An 18,460-nucleotide genomic window follows, 5' to 3' on the forward strand; every position below is an offset into this window, starting at 1 on the left:
GGTACATTACACGGTACGTGTGATTAAACCTTCATTGTTTTGTAGTAACCAAATAAAGTCTAGGGGTTACGGGTGGAGGAAGTGCCGAGGTCCCCTGTGTCGCTCTCAATCACATCGCTATTTGCCAAAGCACACGCGTGCCAAAAACGACATCATCAAAGCCCCAACGCAACGGCCGCCTCAAAGGGTAACATTAGGTCACTTAAAAGATACAGTATGTATTCTACTGCCTCCAAATCCACCCAATCCTCCGACTTGACCTCGGATCAGCGGTACCGCACGCAGGTTGAACTTGTTAGAGATCAGGTGTGTATGTGTGTGTGGCTGGGATCCATGTAGCCTGCTCCCCCCCCCCACCCCCCAGGCTATAGTTAGAGCAACAAAGAAGTAAGTGCGGGAAAATCTCTGTCAGATGTTACCGATCAGCCCTCCCTCACCCTTCAGAATCATCCTTCTCTCTGTCTCTCTACCTTTCTTTTCTCTCTCGTTTTACTCTCGCTCCCTCCCCACCCTCAGTCTTTCTGCTTCTCTCTCCTTCTCCCCCACCACCTCTCTCTTTCTCTCTCTCTCTCTCTCTCTTCGTTCAGTCTCTCTCACATGGCCATAATTATGCTTCTGTAAACAAACAAGACCAAAGAGAGACACAGGGAATTCCAGTCGGGCCTGAGGGACTGGTGTAGCTTACACAATCACACACAATAATATACAATAATACACACGCAAGTGCGCGCAAGCGCGCGCATGCGCACGCACGCACACACACACACACACACACACACACACACACACACACACACACACACACACACACACACACACACACACACACACACACACACACACACTCACACACACACTCACACACACAAACAGAGGGTCTATAAGTCAAGCTAATATCCTCTAACAATGTTGCGTTACCAATGGAATTACTTCCCTATACACTTAAAAATAAGCGTGCACAAGTATTTCTGTGCCACTGCTTTGTGCATGTCTTTACATTTCCTCAAAGGAGGGTGTTTGCATCCAACTTGGCAAAAAGTCCAACACTATAGTCACGACACACATGCACGCACACGCACACACACACACACACACACACACACACACACACACACACTAGGGCATTAACGAATAGTGATTTATGGTATTCGAATTATTCGACCCAAAAGTATTCGAATATTCGATTATTCGATTTGATTATAAAAAATTAAAAAATTAAAAAAATTTAAAATTTTTTTTTTTTTTTTTTTTTTTTTCAATTGCATTGATGACTCGACTCAAGGAATGCGAGTTGACGTCACACCAGAGCTCACAGCTGCATGTCTGCTCTAGAAAAGCCACAAAAAAAAGGTTTTTTTTTTTTTTTTTTTTTTTTTTCGAATAGTCGAATAGTGGTTTGATAGTCGAATAGTCGGTTTGATATTCGAATATGCGAATATTCGACTATTCTGTGAATGCCCTAACACACACACACACACACACACACACACACACACACACACACACACACACACACACACACACACACACACACACACACACACACACACACACACACACACACACACGCACACACTCAACACACAAACACGCACGTGCACTAGGAAATATCTAGATAATATATTCAATATTGTGATATAAGACTAGATATAGTCTGGGATTTGGGGTATTGTAATATCCTCCTATAAGGCAAAAGTGTCGTCTTTTCCTGGTTTTAATCATTTAAGCCCTATCTTATACTTTCAGAAATGGTAGATCTAGATAGATATTTTTGAAAGGTTTTGAAAGATTACGAGACATTTTTTTAAATTATCATCACGTCCATATATTGCCCAGCCCTGGTGTGCACAAATACAGACCAAACACCCACCTGCTCATGGTACTCGATCCCCATGCTCAGAGTGTTGATCAGGATGGCGATCATGATCCCTCGGCCAAAGTACTTGCTGTCCACAATCTTCCTGAAGGTGTCACACACCAGCCTCCAGAAGCGCACCACCTTGGCCGCCGTGTTGCCCAGCCTCTGGTGCCTCTTCCTGGGTTGCCGGCTGTCCCGTTGGTCCCTGTGGTGGAGGTCCTGCGTGAACTCGTACACCCCCTCGCTGTCCGAGTCGCCCGGCGTCTCGTTGCCGTCGGTGCCGGCCTCGGACTCGTTGGCCAGGGCCTTGGCGCAGTAAGGGCAGCTCTCGGGGTCGAAGGTGAGGCCGGCAGCGTCCATAGCACTGCTGGCTACACTGAGGTCACGGGCCGAAATCTGGCAGGAGATCTGAGCTGGGGGGTCGGACGGACGTGATTGGACAAAGGGAAGAGGAAATGAAGGAATTGAGAGTTAAACAAGCACAAATGTGATAAATTAAGGAGTTTAGACAAAATGATGGAAACAAAGCTAAGAGTCAGTTTTTCTCAGCAACGTGTTTGGATGGTTGCTTATGCGTGTCAGCACAGGAGTGCGTTTGAGTGTAATGGCCAGTTTGCACAGTGTGAGTAATGCCTTGTGTCCACGGGCCAGGGCTGAGCCGTGCCGCGGCCTGGCCGCTTGACATGAAGCCAGCTTCTCTGCAGTCTTAAGAACCACAATGAACCTGGCTGGACTTTTAAAACTTGGCCAGAGCTGGCCCCGAAACTAACCGCAAGCTAGGACATCAAGGATTAGCAGTTATTGACTCTAATTAGCAGCTTTCCTGTCTCTAGTGGACAAAGACTGCACGGTATTCTATTTCATCACTCGATATGAGCTGTGCTTAATGAGACATCATTTGGAGAAGAATCAAATTCTTGTCCTTTGGCGGTTTGCTCTTGCTGTTCTTTCGTGCTGGCGTGGGAACCCATTCATGTTAAGTGTTGGTGTGTGCGAGGTGTGTTTGTTTTCAAATCTCACCACTCCAGCAGCCAGCTTTCTAATCCACGGAGATGCAAACCAAACCTTAACAAACAACAACTATCCCCGGGAGCAACAACCAATGGAGCCGAGTCAAAGCCTCTTATTTTTTTTTGCATTTGATTGCATTCGTGATTGTGACTTTGAAGTTTATACTGTTTTAATTCAACTCTGAGAGTGAAAATAAGGGTACTTTAGGACATTCCTGTTGCTGTGTGTCTTCCTACCAGCAGGTGTGTGTGCATCCACAAGGCTTAGCGGCCGTCTGTCCAGCGGCATGGGTGGGATGTTAAGGTTAAAGTTGATGTTAGTCAGAGTGCTCGCGACGCTCCCTCTCCTGGACTCGCCCAGGGCTCTTGCCTGGAGGGTGGGGTAGTTCTTAGGGCCTGGAGCAGCGAAAGGCACAGAGTTTCTCTTCATGGCCCGGGACATTGGAGCCGGGGCCAGGGAGAAGGGGCTCGCTGCGGGGCCCAGGGCGGTGGGTGAAGGGCTACATTGGAGAGCCTCCGAGTGGCAGTCCGTATGGTACACACTGCGCATCGACGATGAATCAACAGACCCCCCAGTGAGATTGGTCGCAACCGCCTGGCTGACGTCGGGGGACGCAGTGGGCGGGGGGGCCAAAGTGAGGTGTCCGGTGGCCACGACGGGAGCCCCTCCGTTGACGTTTTGGGAACCGGACTCCACGTCCCTAATGGCGGCGCCCGGTCCCTCCAGACCCCTGATGCTTCCCGCGACTCCTCTCACGCTGCCGTTCCCCAGGTGGTAGTGGTGGTGGTGGTGGTGGTGATGGTGCACCATGTGATGGACCGACACGGAGCCTTGCCTGGAAGCCTTCCTCCTCCTCCGCTGGCCTCGCTGGGGCTCTGCCGTGGCGAGGGGCGAGGCGGCGACGTTGAGGCCCGCGCGTCGGGCCAGGGCCCTGCACAGGTGGGCCACCTGCTTGGCTGACTTGCGGACGATGTGGACCAGAAGCTTGAGCATCTCGTCGTAGCAGGAGCCCGGCTCCGAGAAGGACGCCAGGGTGCTGGCCTCGGAGAGGAAGCGGGCGCGTTGCTCCTTCATCAGCTGGCTCTCCCTCTGTTTGGTCTCTGAGAACTGGGTGGCGATGACCACCAGGCACAGGTTGATCATGAAGAACGAGCCGATCTGGGGGGGTGAAGCAGTGACAATGACTGTCAATGTTAATCACACACTTTAAGGACCAGACAGGTGATCAGGCATGTGTAGCCTATTGACTATGACTATGACGGTATAATTTACCTTACTGCCAACCATTTTCTAAAGCATACCGTTTGTTCCAAATTGGATTTATTTTATGTTTTCTTTCATTATGGGAAGCCTGCGGAGCTGGCTCAGGCACACATCTCAAGGCAGCGCCAAGCCCTGGTCAGGTGATCAGTCACATGCACTCTTCACCTGATTAGGGCGGGCTATTCAAACCTCCTGGCCTACCTGATCATTCTTTGCTTAAGTCTCCTTGCTGCTCACTGTGCTGCTGTGCTGCCGCTGCCTCTACTGCTGTCTGCTGCTGCCCTATGGAGTTATTTTGCAATCCCACCGCCTCCCCAGCATCCGCCTGTGGGCTCTGTTTCTATAAGCCCATTTGGGGTCTTATTTCATTCCCTGTAATATCTATTTGGCATATCACTTAATTTAGAATATTTCATGCTTACAGGGAATAGAGACATAGCCTTGAAGCCAAACGATCGATGCTTCAGATATCTATGCTCAAAAATTGTTATGCTCAATAATTATTTAATTAAATCCAAGAGTTGTCTGACTGAAATGTGATGAAGCCACCTTGTAGTGCCTTACTCTCCGGCGGAACTTTCTGTTGGTGTTAAGAAGTCATGGACATTTGAATTTTGTCAGTAGATCAATTATTTTCTCCGGGGACCTTTTCAAATCAATCCACGCTTTCAACTGAATTGAAATGCAATGAAGCGAATGTAGCTTTGAATAAAAAGGTTCTCTATGACAGAAATGTCACTGCGTTGGATCACTTACTGTATCTCAAGCAATTGTTTACGGTCTCTGCAAGTAGAATTTCATACAGCACTTAATATGGATGGAATTGGACGGCATAATGGAATATGGAATCCCATGGAATAGTTTTCTTGAAAACCAAACAAACCGTGGTATTCTTTGGAAAATGGTTGACAGTCATGTCAGTATACTGTGAGTTAAATATGACAGAGGACTGCTAAAGTCCTTCAGAGTGTCAAGAATGGATGCACACACACACACACACACACACACACACACACACACACACACACACACACACACACACACACACACACACACACACACACACACACACACACACACACACACACACACACACACACACACACACACACGCCAACGCAGCCACACTGACTGCGTACTGAATGATAGACTGGCTAAGTCATTCAGCAACAGTGAACTGTTTTTGTGTACTGTACCCAAAACGCATGCACACACGCACACACATGCACACGTGCATGAGCACGTGCACGCGCGCACACACACACACACACACACACACACGCACACACACAGGCATTTAGCTGCTGTCATAAAGCAGGACTTACGATGATGAGTAGGATGAAATAGATGAAGTTGTAGAAGGAGTGAGAATCCATCACAAAGTACATGATGTCCACCCAGCCCTCCAATGTGATCACCTAGACAGAGAGAGAGAGAGAGAGAGAGAGAGAGAGAGAGAGAGAGAGAGAGAGAGAGAGAGCGCAAAGGTATAAAACAGACACATAGAAACAGACATAGGGGACAGAGATGATTTGATACTTAAAGTTGATTAAGCTTTCTTCAAGTACAACACTGGTGTGCAACATAAGACTGATGTGTGTGTGTGTGTGTGTGTGTACACCCTGGGAGCGGGACGAATAAATCTCAAAATGCATCTGTGAGTGTGACTATTTCGCATTAAACTATTCAAGCTATTCATATAGCAGTTGATGCCTCATTCAAATAGCTTGATGCATTTTATTTGCGGTGAAACATGTACTGTACCTAGTTTCGTAAAAGAATTGTGTGACTTTATCGCCCATATAATATTTGCGTTCGGTGTCAATGTGCTCAACGTGAAACGTGAGAAATTATATTTTCAGGCGAATCAATCGCACGAAAAGGAAAGAAAAAGCACTCCCACTGTGTAAGGAGGTATATATCAGGCTTAACGGAGCACATTTGACATTGTAGACCACTCAGCGTATTAAGACTTCACATAATAGCAAGGATATGTTAAGCCTTGACACCGGGCTCGATGCACTCACTCCCTGGGGAACACCCCCCAGAAGTACAGCACAGTATGGGAGAGCTCACCTCAGCCAAACTGACACTCATCGTCCAGAAATATACTCCCCCTGCTAGACTGACAGGAGAGGAGAACTCTTCACAGAGGGCTTTGCAGATGAACGCAGAGATAAGTGAACCAATGGTGTGGAAAAATCGAGACTTATAGTATCTCTCTCTCTCTCTCTCTCTCTTTCTGGCTGTAGTGACCTGCTAATCCTATAAGCTCTATTCCTTTGATGCAAGCAGCTGCTGGAGCAATTAGCCTTCTCTGTTTCCTGCACAGCCTTCACTTTAACTATCCATACTGCATGTTTTAATACTAAAAAAGAAAACCATAAGGGTTATAAAATTAATATAAAAATTAATTCTATATCAAGACAACTATAATGCAAGGGCACGGTGGCGCAGTCGGTAGCGCTGTCGCCTCACAGCTAGAAGGTCCTGGGTTCGATTCCCGCCGGGGACGCTGGGGGCGTGTCTTCTCCTCCGCGTCATCAGCGCCCATACCCTAGGTGGGGTTGGCGAAAGGGCCTACTCTGTGTGGAGTTTGCATGTTCTCCCCGTGTCTCCTAGGGTAGTTAATACCCTCACAAAAACATGTAGTAATCCTGGTCACTATACTGCCTCCCCCTGGTCAGCTGGGGCGCCTGATGGAGGGGAAGGGAACTGGTTGGAATAACGTGTTCCTTCCACGCGCTACGTCCAACCAGGGAAACTCTCCCCTGTCAGGTGACAAGAAGTTCAGTTGGCTCTCATGCATTGAAGGAGGCATGAGCTCGGCCCTGGCCTCCCTAGGCTGGTGGGGGGAGTGTAGTGCCCAGGATCACTTAGCAAATTGGCACCGGGTGAAAAAAGGGTTACAAAATCGAGGGATAAAAAAAAAAGAAAAAAAGACAACTATAATGCAATTTTGAGTGGCTGATCCATAACGGCACAGTACTATTCTCAGTGTTCGTTTAAAGCAACAATACATGCGTTTAATGTCCTCTGCCAGTGCCAGTGGAGGGAGGTCATTGCAATTTTTAACACCTGGGATAAGAACCCTGCAGGTCCCCCTGCTTTGGAAACCAAACATCTAATGATCACTCATTCAAGAGGCAATCCCCGGTTGTCCAGGAGAGATGTTGGATTTATGAGCTTCAGTCAGGGCTACATCTCTAACAGTACCTGTATGTGTCAAACCCGACACCTGGGTGTGGGGAGTGAGTGTGTAGGGAAACCACCTCCAACCACTGCATGTGCTACTTACATTGTATTAACGTACTCTACTCTACCACAAGAGTTCCCAAACTTTTCAGGCTGCGACCCCCCAAAATAATCCTATTTGAACAGGGCACCCCCCCCCCATCCTGGCAAGCACTTGGAATTGTAGGCATGACATTTAGTTTGACTCAGTTCCACAGATAAATATTGTGAAAATAGCCACAAGCTCACAACGCCTCTCAATATTTATCTGTCTCTGTCTCAATGTTTGCCTCAGTCTTACGTAACATTTGACAATTTTGGCCAATTTGGTATTAAAAATGTCTAACAGGTCCTTAAATTGTGTGCGGATACCCTGTATACACTTAAACTGTACAGTATGTTGGTTAGTGTTGAGTGAGTAATGTTGCACATTAAGCTACTCATCTGGAGACCCCCAAAATAATTTGGGTCCCGACCCCAAGTTTGCGAACCACTGCTCTACCATACAGATTGGTTCAAATAAAACGTTATTCATTGAAATCAGTCCTGGAACACAGCTTAAACTTGAGCGTAAATATGAACCCAAATGTTGCACACATTTTGGGTCCACTTCTACTCTCTGGGGGAGTTGACCCCCCCCTGAGTCACCTGGAAAATGGCGATCCAGGCGTAGCAGATGTTGTCGAAGTTGATGGCTCCCTTGAAGGGGTTGACGAGGCCGGCGGAGCAGTTGGTGTAGTACTGGTTCCAGTTGACGCAGGTGGTGTTGTCGGTGCTGTTGTAGCCCTCCATGTCCAGCTTGCACTGCAGGCCGCCCTCCTCGTACAGGGTGGGCACCTGGTGGCACTCCCGCATGCCGTTCTCCTTGGGCAGCGAGCAGATGAAGGGGCTCTCGTCGTCGTTCTCCGTGTGGTAGTACTTGCCCAGCTCCAACGACAGAGGACTGAGGAAGAGGAGGCGGGGAAAACAGGACCACGTCAACTCCTTCAACTCTACTTCAACTTTATTGGCACATATGACAAGTTTACGGGTGTAAAAGCGTGCGTGAAATTATTTTTCGTACGAGCTCCCAATTTTCCCCCCGCAGTTTAAAAAACAGGGTTCCACAAACCTTTTCAGCTCGAGACCCAAAAGAGACATTTGGTGTCTGCTGTGCTATCATTTAATACAATCTTTTGGAAAACTACATATTTACTCACGACCCACGAAAAAACAACCCAAAATGGGTCACGGCCCTGTGTTTTGGAAACACTGGAATAGAGAATAGAGAAACAATCAGGAAACAAAGTCATATAAGAGGACAATATAAGATAATATATTTAAGGTGCATGGTCAAAATAGAAAATAAAATGAGGCTCTATCACAGTCTCTTGGGTCTTTTGTGAGTGCACAGGGTGACAGGGGAGTTACTCAAGGTCAGGGCTGTTTCTGTGAAAAGATTATTACTTATCTTACACTTATCTATGTACTATCCATGACTGTCTGTCAGTCTCACTGTGCAATGTATTTGCACTGTGGGTTATCATCTATTTATAAACATGTGTGCAAACTGTGCATGAGTGTGCATGTGCGTGGCGCATGCGCGCATTTGCGGCTGGCATGTGTGTGGTTGGGTGTGAGAGGGGCTGTGTGCGCACGCAAGCACGCACACACACACACGCACACACGCCCACGCCCACGCCCACACACACACACACACACACACACACGCACACACACACTGTGCTACGCCAGGCCTATCTCTGATAGTGCACATCTCCGCCGGTGGATAATTGGGGCGTCTGTCAACATACATTGTGCTCACAGGGTGTGTGACAGGCTTTATTAACCGCACAAGTAGCTGCAATTACCTACCGGGCTCACTTCTCCACTCCACTGCACTCCTGTCCACAGCCCAACCACCTCTTGCAATCAGCACATTCACTTATGTATTTATATGGCTCTTACACGCATTCCGATGTACTTGCATAACAAAGCTTCTGTCGGGAAAGCCTATCTCTTTGTTGTAAGTGCTGCAGTGCGTGCTGAGTACAACACAAAATGTGTTCACTTTATCACACAGGCCATGTGCTGTGCCGCAGCTCCCATCTGGGCTGATGCTTTGCGATCATGTAAAAATGAGCATTAGAGATATTGCCACGATAAAGGTCCATTACTTAAGCTGCACAAAATGCCCCCCTGTAACTCAGCTCCCACGAGCAGGCACTTTAAACATTTGGTCGGCCCGAAACGAGCTGAAAATGCCACAGACCCCGCTGTGCAAAAATGGCGACGCATCGCAAAGAATCCCTCAAAAATTGATGATGAGGAGGAAAAAAATAAATGTGGCCGCTCACTCAAGCCATTACGCATGAGCTTAATATACAGCTGTGAGATGTCATAAATCCTATGGACGAGAGTAATAGAGGCACGGATGACACCGGGGGAATATGAATAAGTCATGGGAGACCCGTGTCCCATATACAGCTGGCCCACATGGGGTCTTTCTCATTATGAACCGGCCTGTCTATGTCCCATTCATCACTATGATTAGACGCTGGGATCATTAAGCTCATCGACGTCAGAGCCGCGCTTGCACGCTCCTCTTCACCCACACAGATCAAGGTCTTACCTTGACCCGATCGGCTCCCTTCATCTCGCCCTGTTATCAATAACAATAATGACAACCGTATAAGGAAAATTGCTTTCGGCTGCGAACACATTAAAGCACTGGTTCTTGAATTGGGGTGCGGGGGACACCCAGGGGTCCTTGAAGGGGTTCCAGGGGGTCCCCCCAGCAAAATGAGGAACAGTCTAAACACGTAAACTATATTTTTTTCCCTGGAAAATTCGAAACTGTCACGATGCGACTCGTTGTGAGCCTGTACATCTGCTGTTTCTGAAACATGTTGAGACAAATATTCTCTTATGTGCCAGGGACGCCCGTCCCTGGCACAACATCTTTTCAGATGGTGGTCCGCAGCCAAATACAGATCAATTTGGGGATCCATGACATGACTATGTTTGAAAGGATTAAACGCTGTAATGGCTTCTGCGTGTGCACTCAAAATATACACTGTGTGTGTGTGTGCGCGCGCACACGCGCGGATGTGGATGCACGGCGAGACTCACAAAGAGAAGTTGTCTTCCACAAAGCAGCGGTTCCGGAGCAGGCCGGCCCACAGCTGAACGCCCACGATGCCGAAGATGAAGAAGACGAAGAAGCAGAGGAGGAGAACGTTGCCCAACATGGGGAGGGTGTCCAGGAGCAGAGTGACCAGGATACGCATGCCTGCGATGGACACCAACACACATGACAAACAGTTACTCCAACAACAGCACAGCAATGCAGTGACCTTAATATGCCAGGTGGCAGAAGTAACATACTGTAGGTAGTATGGACATCTTCTTGAACCTATACATTGTATGTACAGTATAGCACACGGAAGGATCTATCTGCATATATTAACTGAAAATGATTCGCCGATATTAAAGGTGATGTAAGTGAATGTTTTTTTTTAATAAGTATTAAATAGCTCTCCTCATATATTGTGATAGCAATCATTTCTATACCACCTACCATTGAGTTCAGTAACAGGGGTTTCCCCAAGCACTTTAACAGAAAATACATGTTCAGGCCAGGATACCTATTTGATCCAATCAGCAGACAGAACTCATACAGGATAAGGATAAACAAGTGACATTAGAAGTGATGAAATTAAACAAATGAGCAGACACAAGTGGAACTCGAACACTACAAAACTGAAGCTGATAAATGATCTCTGTCCTGATTAGATCAAATTGGTGTCCCGACCTGAACATTACATTTCTATTTACTAATGAGCTGGAGAGATGGGGAGAGCCCTTTTACAGAACTAACACGCTATAGCAATGGAGCAGAATATAGAGATTTAACTTTTAACCAAAACATAACAAATAAAAAATAAATGCAAATACCACCTTTAACTTTACAAGGCAAACTCTCTTTGACCAAGGTTAGAAACACAAAGCTATGTTCCAACATGAGTACCTGTGCTCAGCTAAACCTTTCCCCGATAAAAAGTTAAAGAAAGAAAAGGTACAAAGATGAGACAAATCTCCATAGCATCCCCATGGCTTGAGGGGAAATAGGTTGTGAGTTGTGAGGTACAGCAAGCGAGCAGGTAGCATTGCGTTAAGGAGAGTGTGGGGTATTGATGCCGAGGCGGACATATTATGGATGCTTATAAAACAGTAAGGCCTGGCGTTGCGGCTCTAACATATTCTGTCGGCTCTGGATAACGTTCCCTAAACTTTGTGACAACGCGCACGCGTACAAACACACAGACTTCACACTGCCCACGCACTTCCTCTGCCTCGCTACAGTATATCTTGCTGCATCATTCTGCTGTCACTGCCTGCTTTCATGTTGGCCTTTTCTTATCATTCACTTGCACATGTCTCTATTTATGTACCATGTATGTTTAGGCATGCTTGAGGGACTATGTGTATGAATGCATGTACTGTATGTCTACGTGCGTATGTTTCTAGTTAGCTACAATAGCTAGCATCTTTTCCACTCACTGCACACCTGTCACTTTCCCTATTTGGATTTGCTCCATGCTGCTCACTCCTTAGTCTCCATCATCTCTCTCTCTCTCTCTCTCTCTCTCTCTCTCTCTCTCTCACTCTCACTCTCACTCTCTCTCTCTCTCTCTCTCTCTCTCTCTCTCTCTCTCTCTCTCTCTCTCTCTCTCTCTCTCTCTCTCTCCCTCTCCCCCCCTCTCTCTCTCTCTCCCTCTCTCCCCCCCCTCTCTCCCCCTCTCTCTCTCTCTCTCTCTCTCTCTCTCTCTCCCCCCCCTCTCTCTCTCTCTCTCTCTCTCTCCCTCTCTCTCCTTCATTTAATCCCTGCTGCTTATCTTCCCATGCAGCAGAAACCAGGTGAACCAAGCGTCAATAATGAGGATCATTTCCCTCGATCAGGATTTATTTTATTTTTTTCTAGGTAATTGGAGAAGCTGGGTCAATCCCTGCATGTCGAAAAGAGCCAGCAGAACCCGTCTGCTAGGCTGACAGCCAGGGAGGAACGACAGGAGAGAGAGGGAAGGACACGGAGAAAGGAGACTGAGAGAGATAGAGTGGGAGAGAGAGAGTCAGATACAGAGAAAGTCTGTTTCTTTGACAGTGGGAAAGGAGAAGAAAAACAGGGATGATTTTATTTTTTTTGCCCACCTGGAAAGGCAGCGTGAACAAATGAGGCAGAGACAGCCGGCGGAGGCGAGGGATAGATAAGGAGAGTCGAAGAGAAAAGGCATGGCATAGCTATACAGTGAGTGACATTGAGGAGAGTGCCGGCGTGGGCTGGGTAACTTGCATGTCTGTCTACAGCAGAAGTTTACACCACCAAACAACACCACTGTGCTTCTCCCATGCAGCCATCATGAGCTAGAGCTAGAGCCAGAGCTTTGAAACCTTAGCTGCAGGGAAAAAGTAATACCCAGCGGCACTGAAAACAGAATAACTCGTATGGGAGCTTGAATCGTGTTTAACCACTTAATCCCTATATATTTTTGTTGTACATCAAAGAGGGGAAATACCATGCTGCAATGCGTTACGAGCTTTGCTTGGCTATTTCGCCTTTTTTAAAGGTTCAAGGTTTCTTTATTGTTACATCTTGTGCACATGCGAGTTAAATACAGTAATTTTGTTCTGTTTCCTTAGACATTGTAGAGGCAATAATAGTAATAAGAACAGTAAACATGCAACAACAGGTAGAATGTTTGCCTATTATGATATTCCCAGAACAGGGATGCTAGGGTTCATGTGGTTAAGCTGTAGTCATTTAACTTTTTGTACTTTATGCAGGGGTGATAAGGGGTGATACTCAAAACGTATACAATTGTTTGTAAGATGAAAGTTTCTGAGAGCTCCGATACAATTACGCTGCAGAAAAGTTATGAAAATGGCTGTGGTCCAATGTTGTTTGTGGAAGAAGAGACATTTGCTTTACTGGAGATGGCTAAATGCAGCGCGTTATGCAAAATGAGACGACTGAGTCATGGGCTATAGCGATTTATCGGTGCTTGCCCCTACAGTATGTCATCCATTTAACATAATCACCCTGAGCTCCCAAAGAAGTCGCATTCAGATAGATTCAGCTGGCTGCCGAAGAGGTGTGGAAGCTAATGCTCTCTGACAAGCCCGACTTTTTGCCTACAACTGCACTTCTAGCACCCCAAGACCCCCCACCCCCCTCCCCATCTCTCTCTCCCTCTCCCCATTTCTCTCAAGCTCCCTTTTAGGTCATTAATGAGCAGTAAACATCTCTTGCACAAGTGTACACAAACACACACACACAAATATGCACACATACACACACACTCACGCGCATTTTTAAGCAGACACATTAAGCAGCGATTCCTTCAAATTATGGCCGCTATATAGCAGCAGTATGCTGAGCTGTTAGAATGCTTCTTAGCTTCCGCATAAGCTCGTGACAGAGGCCTGGATTAGTGTCTGCTGCAGTCACGGAGGCAAACTGACAATTCTCGCAGCTCGTGATTGGGAATGGAGATATGTTTGCGCAGTGGGGATTTAATGGCCAACCCTGCACGTGTTGTACTGGACCTCAGACCCACTGTATCCTCCGCACCAGGACAGCTAAGGGTGGACATATTCAGAGGTGTTTCAGCAAAACACACAAAAGGCAGCCAGCTCTGAAATTAATCCACACATGGGCTGGACATCAATAGAGCCTTGGACCACTGTCAATAGAGTCTTAGACCACCATCGATAGTTTAAAGACCACCGATTATGGATGCTTTGTCCAATATTTTGCCCGAAAGAGCAACGTTTTCTAATTAACTCATTCAGTGCCAAAAATATTTCTGGCTATATCACCCCTGTGCCAAGGCCAAAAATACATTGTAAAAAAAAAGTGCTTTGGAGCCGAGATACAGCCTTTTCAGTAAGAAGTTAAACAAGAAGTGAATGGAGCAGCAAATCTTCAAATCATCATATCTTGGGTTCTGAACCTTTTTTTTTGCCAATGACGTCTCAGACGTCATTGGCACTCTGGGCTTATGAAAAACGTGACGTCTGCGACGTCATTGGCACTGAATGAGTTAACTTGAACTTGATTAAAGTTAAGATTTGATTCAGGTTTATATTTTAGAACCTTTAACTTATAAGCAAACAAATACATAAAAAATGCTAATTGAGTAGACTTCAATATGTGAAAAGAACACATTATACAGTCAACAAGCAAACAAATAAATATAAAATACACACATAATTTTAAAACCTAATTTTATTTAACCATTTAAGCCCTATTCATAAATCTACAAGCTCTCAACTCGTCACGATACATTGTGAGCAATTCATGCATCCTGAGCTTGTAGATCTGCTATTTTGAAAACTACAGATCAGTTCCACGTCGTCAATAAAGTTAAATAATGGCCGATATATCAGCCTGACTGATATGGGTCCAGCCCTAGACATCAATGCAACTCACATCATCTGTCAGTCTTCTTTCAGCCTTTGTTAAATTGTCAAATGAAGGCTGTGGGACCTGAATCCCTGATTAAACGAGCAAATTTCAATGATCTTCATTAGAGACGCGTTTGGCTGCAAACTGATGGAGACTGATGGAGCCTGGCAGGGTGTGAGAAGTAATGCAGTCCCTTGATATATATGGCATTGATTTAGTGACATAGATACATAGGATCAACGGGCTGATTGGTGAATGGTTTGGGAGCAGCACATCAATAGCGAGTGAGTGTGCAAGGAGGTAACTGATGGTGGTAAAGCTGCAGTCCGGGACCTATGGCTAGCGGCGCCGCCTGTGCGTGCGTGCGTGCGTGCGTGCAGAGCTAATCTCGCAAACCGCTAATCTCGCAAACCACTCATAGTCTCATGATTATCACAATTATTACGCATACATTTATTTCACAACACTAAGCATTTATGGTTTATGGTATTTTCCCACAACATTTCTATTGCCTTTCTAAACACAAATAATACAGCAGCCAACATGTTTAAACATGTAGGCTGCAGGACCTCTGTCCATACACTTTTACTGTATTACCAAATAGAATTTTCAGTTATACATATTATTATTTTTTTTTACATTCTTATACTGAGCCTGTACGGTTAATAATTTGTCATTTTTTTACCACGGTTAATAGCAAAACCGATTAATAGTTACATCGGCTGAAACCTTGTTTAAAAAAAGTGAGTCATAAATTACTAACATATATTCTACCACAGTGATTGGTTAAAATAACATTGTATTCATAAACCCCGGATCGCCGCTTTAAGAGCAAACTTAGCCCAGGGGTAAGACATAAAATATTTGTGGGCGAGCAAAGCACATGTCTCTGATTTCATGACATATTGATGACAGCATAAGTCAAGATGACACAGATCACCAGAAAGAAAAGCCATGTGAGGTCAGCAGTTCATTCACAAAAACAAACAAAGAAAAACCCCGGGCCAACATGCATATCCCGCGCAGAGCGCTATAATCTGTCCCACAGCAGTCAGTCAGTCGGTCCTGTGGCGGCCCGGGCCGGGCCTCGGGACGAGCCGGTCATTCCGACTGATTGACATTTCGCATTCAATAACAATCATGTCCTCAACCGCCCGTCAACCTCGCTGCGGGCGGTCACTCCATTCCAACATGGCTGGCAGCCAGGTGGCGTTGCGTGGCTAGAGAGCCATCTGTTAGCAGGCAGATTAGGTCTGCTTCCTCCCCACCTCCCCACCTCACCCCCCCACCCCCCCTATGAAGGCTCAGGCTCAGGCTCAGGCCCGGGCCAGCTTTGTGATCTGTGTACTGTGAGCTAATGGGCTTTCTGTGAAAAGAGCACACATATACAGTATATACGCACAGTCTGCACCTGCCCTTAAGGCCCATTTACACTCCTTTAACACAGTGATTCTTTTTCATTTCAACGACCCCCGGTTTGGTATGCATTAGGACCCCACGGACCCCCCCAGCGGTCCTTGAGGGGGTTCCAGGGGGCGCCAAGCTAAATTACTGATAGTTAGGAACCAAATGGACCCTTACAAAATCTGTGACTCAGAGAGTGAACAATTAAATGAACATTTACAGCGTAGATTGGGGTACCAGAGATAAATATTGCATCAAATGGTGGGGGGGGGGGGGTTCCTTTAAAATTTGAGAAATACTGGATTAGAGAAGGCTAACTAGTTCCATGTCAATGACTCCTAGAGGAGGCAAAGCATGACAGTTGTAACTGGCTGTTGTTGACACAGGAAGGGGAATGTGCATTTGACAAAAGTACAACCCTTAATCTCATTTAGAGTAGTGGTTCTCACTACTTGGGGTCCCCAACCAAATGAGGAACAGTTTTGAACCCTATTGTATACTTCGGCTGTTGCCGATTGCGACGCATAGTGAGCTTGTAGAGCTGCTATTAAGTGACAAATTTTGAATAATTAAAAAAAAAATGTAACACAGATCTTCTCTTACGGTGCCCCTGGCACAAGACATTTCAAGTACAAATCAATTTAGGGATCCTTGATATAAAACATCAAAATGTCTGAGAACCTGATTTAGTCAAACCCCACATTGAACAGTGGACTACAAATCTTAGCCTGGCATGGCAAATGCTAATATCTAATATCACTGCGTAGATATTAGTCTGGAATCTCTGTGTGGAACCTGCATTTCAAGAGGCGAAAAAAAAAAATGCTTCTGGTGATAACCCTGCCCCATATTTGCATACTGGGCCCTGATTGGCGCATCACCACGTCGGGGGCAGGGAAATCCAATCACAACCGAGCGGGGCCAGACCAAATCTGCCGAGGTATACAAATCTAACCCCAGTGTGTCTACCAACACCTCTGCCTCTCTGCTTTGAAGCTTGCAACTTGGACCCAGAGACAGCATAGTGACCAGCCGATAGAATCACTCTAGGTGACAGAGGCTGATGTGAATAGTTCAGTCTCATAGCGCCACTGGTCCAGACGGCATCCCTTCCCATGTCCTCAAGACGCTCATAGTTTTTAACCTGTACCTGTCATTGTGTGCGGTTCCATTGTGTTGTAACCACATGAACTCCAGCGTCCCTATTCTGTGGCGAACATTCAGCACAAATAAACGATGTACAAGCTCACCACACAACATGGTGTGAACTTGTAGATCGGCTATTTTCCACAAAGACATTTGGTCACAAAAGTATGTAGGGCAAAGTGGTTAAAGAAACCATCATTGTGCCTGTACCTAAGAAAACACCTGCCTTAATGATTATTGACCAGTTGCTTTCATCTCTGTTGCCTGGAAAGACTAGTTACATCATATAATACAATGTTTTGCTGGCAACACATTTCTAGCGATGAGTGTCGGAGTGATCGCCCCTTTAGTATACCTTGAAAACATTTAATGAATAAATAAATACCATTGGGACGGGAGAAATACCATATTGGGACATTTATATGAGTATAACCTCTCAAAAGAATCTAAATTCATATTGTTATGCACTGATGTTTTTCCTAATAAATCTGTATGACAGAATTGTGATTATAGCTCTGCTTTTAATACCATCCAAACTGAAGTGGAAACTGTAATTGTAATTTGATTTCCTAGGAGGCAGGCCCCAGACTCTGAGAATAGGTAAAACACATTAATCTACATTAGTTCTTAGAATAACTGCAATAATAATGTGATTATAAAAAACCCTGTTGCCTCCAGGTTAATATTAACTGAGATTCTTTCTAAAATATTCTGACTGAAAACGCTGGTGGCACACAGCGGAAATGGAAGAATAGGACCGATTCCACCCACAGGCAAGCTGATATTACTAGGATGGCGAGAGCTTTGTCTGCTAATGTAAGTGGCCAATTATTTTTCCAATATTAGGCAATACACTGACATTCCGCTCCTCGTGCGCCAGCCTGGCTTTAGAGATAAATAGAGGGTAGGACGTCCTCGTGAGCAGTTTAATTACAGTACTGAGGCTTGGCACGCCATGCTGAAGGAGGAAAGTATAAGCAGATAGGGAGCGAGAAGGTCGCTGTTGTTGTTGTTGTCTCCGTTAACCTTTCAGGCTTATCTGGCGGAAGTACAAGACAGCGTCTGAATTACAAACAGCAGGCCCAACAAAGCATGGA

General features: G+C 45.9%; 1 protein-coding gene across 4 annotated transcripts in view; it reads right to left on the reverse strand.

Annotated features, from left to right (window-relative positions):
• Positions 1 to 18,460, reverse strand: part of cacna1g (calcium channel, voltage-dependent, T type, alpha 1G subunit) — a gene marked incomplete at its 5' end in the record, with an annotated part of 186,344 nt that overhangs the window by 116,048 nt on the left and 51,836 nt on the right. For all 4 annotated transcript variants that reach the window (XM_080455501.1, XM_080455498.1, XM_080455499.1 and 1 more), the window contains 5 exons: positions 1,871 to 2,271; positions 3,106 to 4,027; positions 5,458 to 5,550; positions 8,015 to 8,309; positions 10,478 to 10,637. In XM_080455501.1, the coding sequence (XP_080311627.1) occupies positions 1,871 to 2,271; positions 3,106 to 4,027; positions 5,458 to 5,550; positions 8,015 to 8,309; positions 10,478 to 10,637 (1,871 nt within the window). The remainder of the gene's footprint in view (positions 1 to 1,870; positions 2,272 to 3,105; positions 4,028 to 5,457; positions 5,551 to 8,014; positions 8,310 to 10,477; positions 10,638 to 18,460) is intronic.

The sequence above is a fragment of the Gymnoscopelus braueri genome (assembly GCF_963280865.1).
Source record: "Gymnoscopelus braueri genome assembly, chromosome: 17".
Classification (NCBI taxonomy): Eukaryota; Metazoa; Chordata; class Actinopteri; order Myctophiformes; family Myctophidae; genus Gymnoscopelus; species Gymnoscopelus braueri.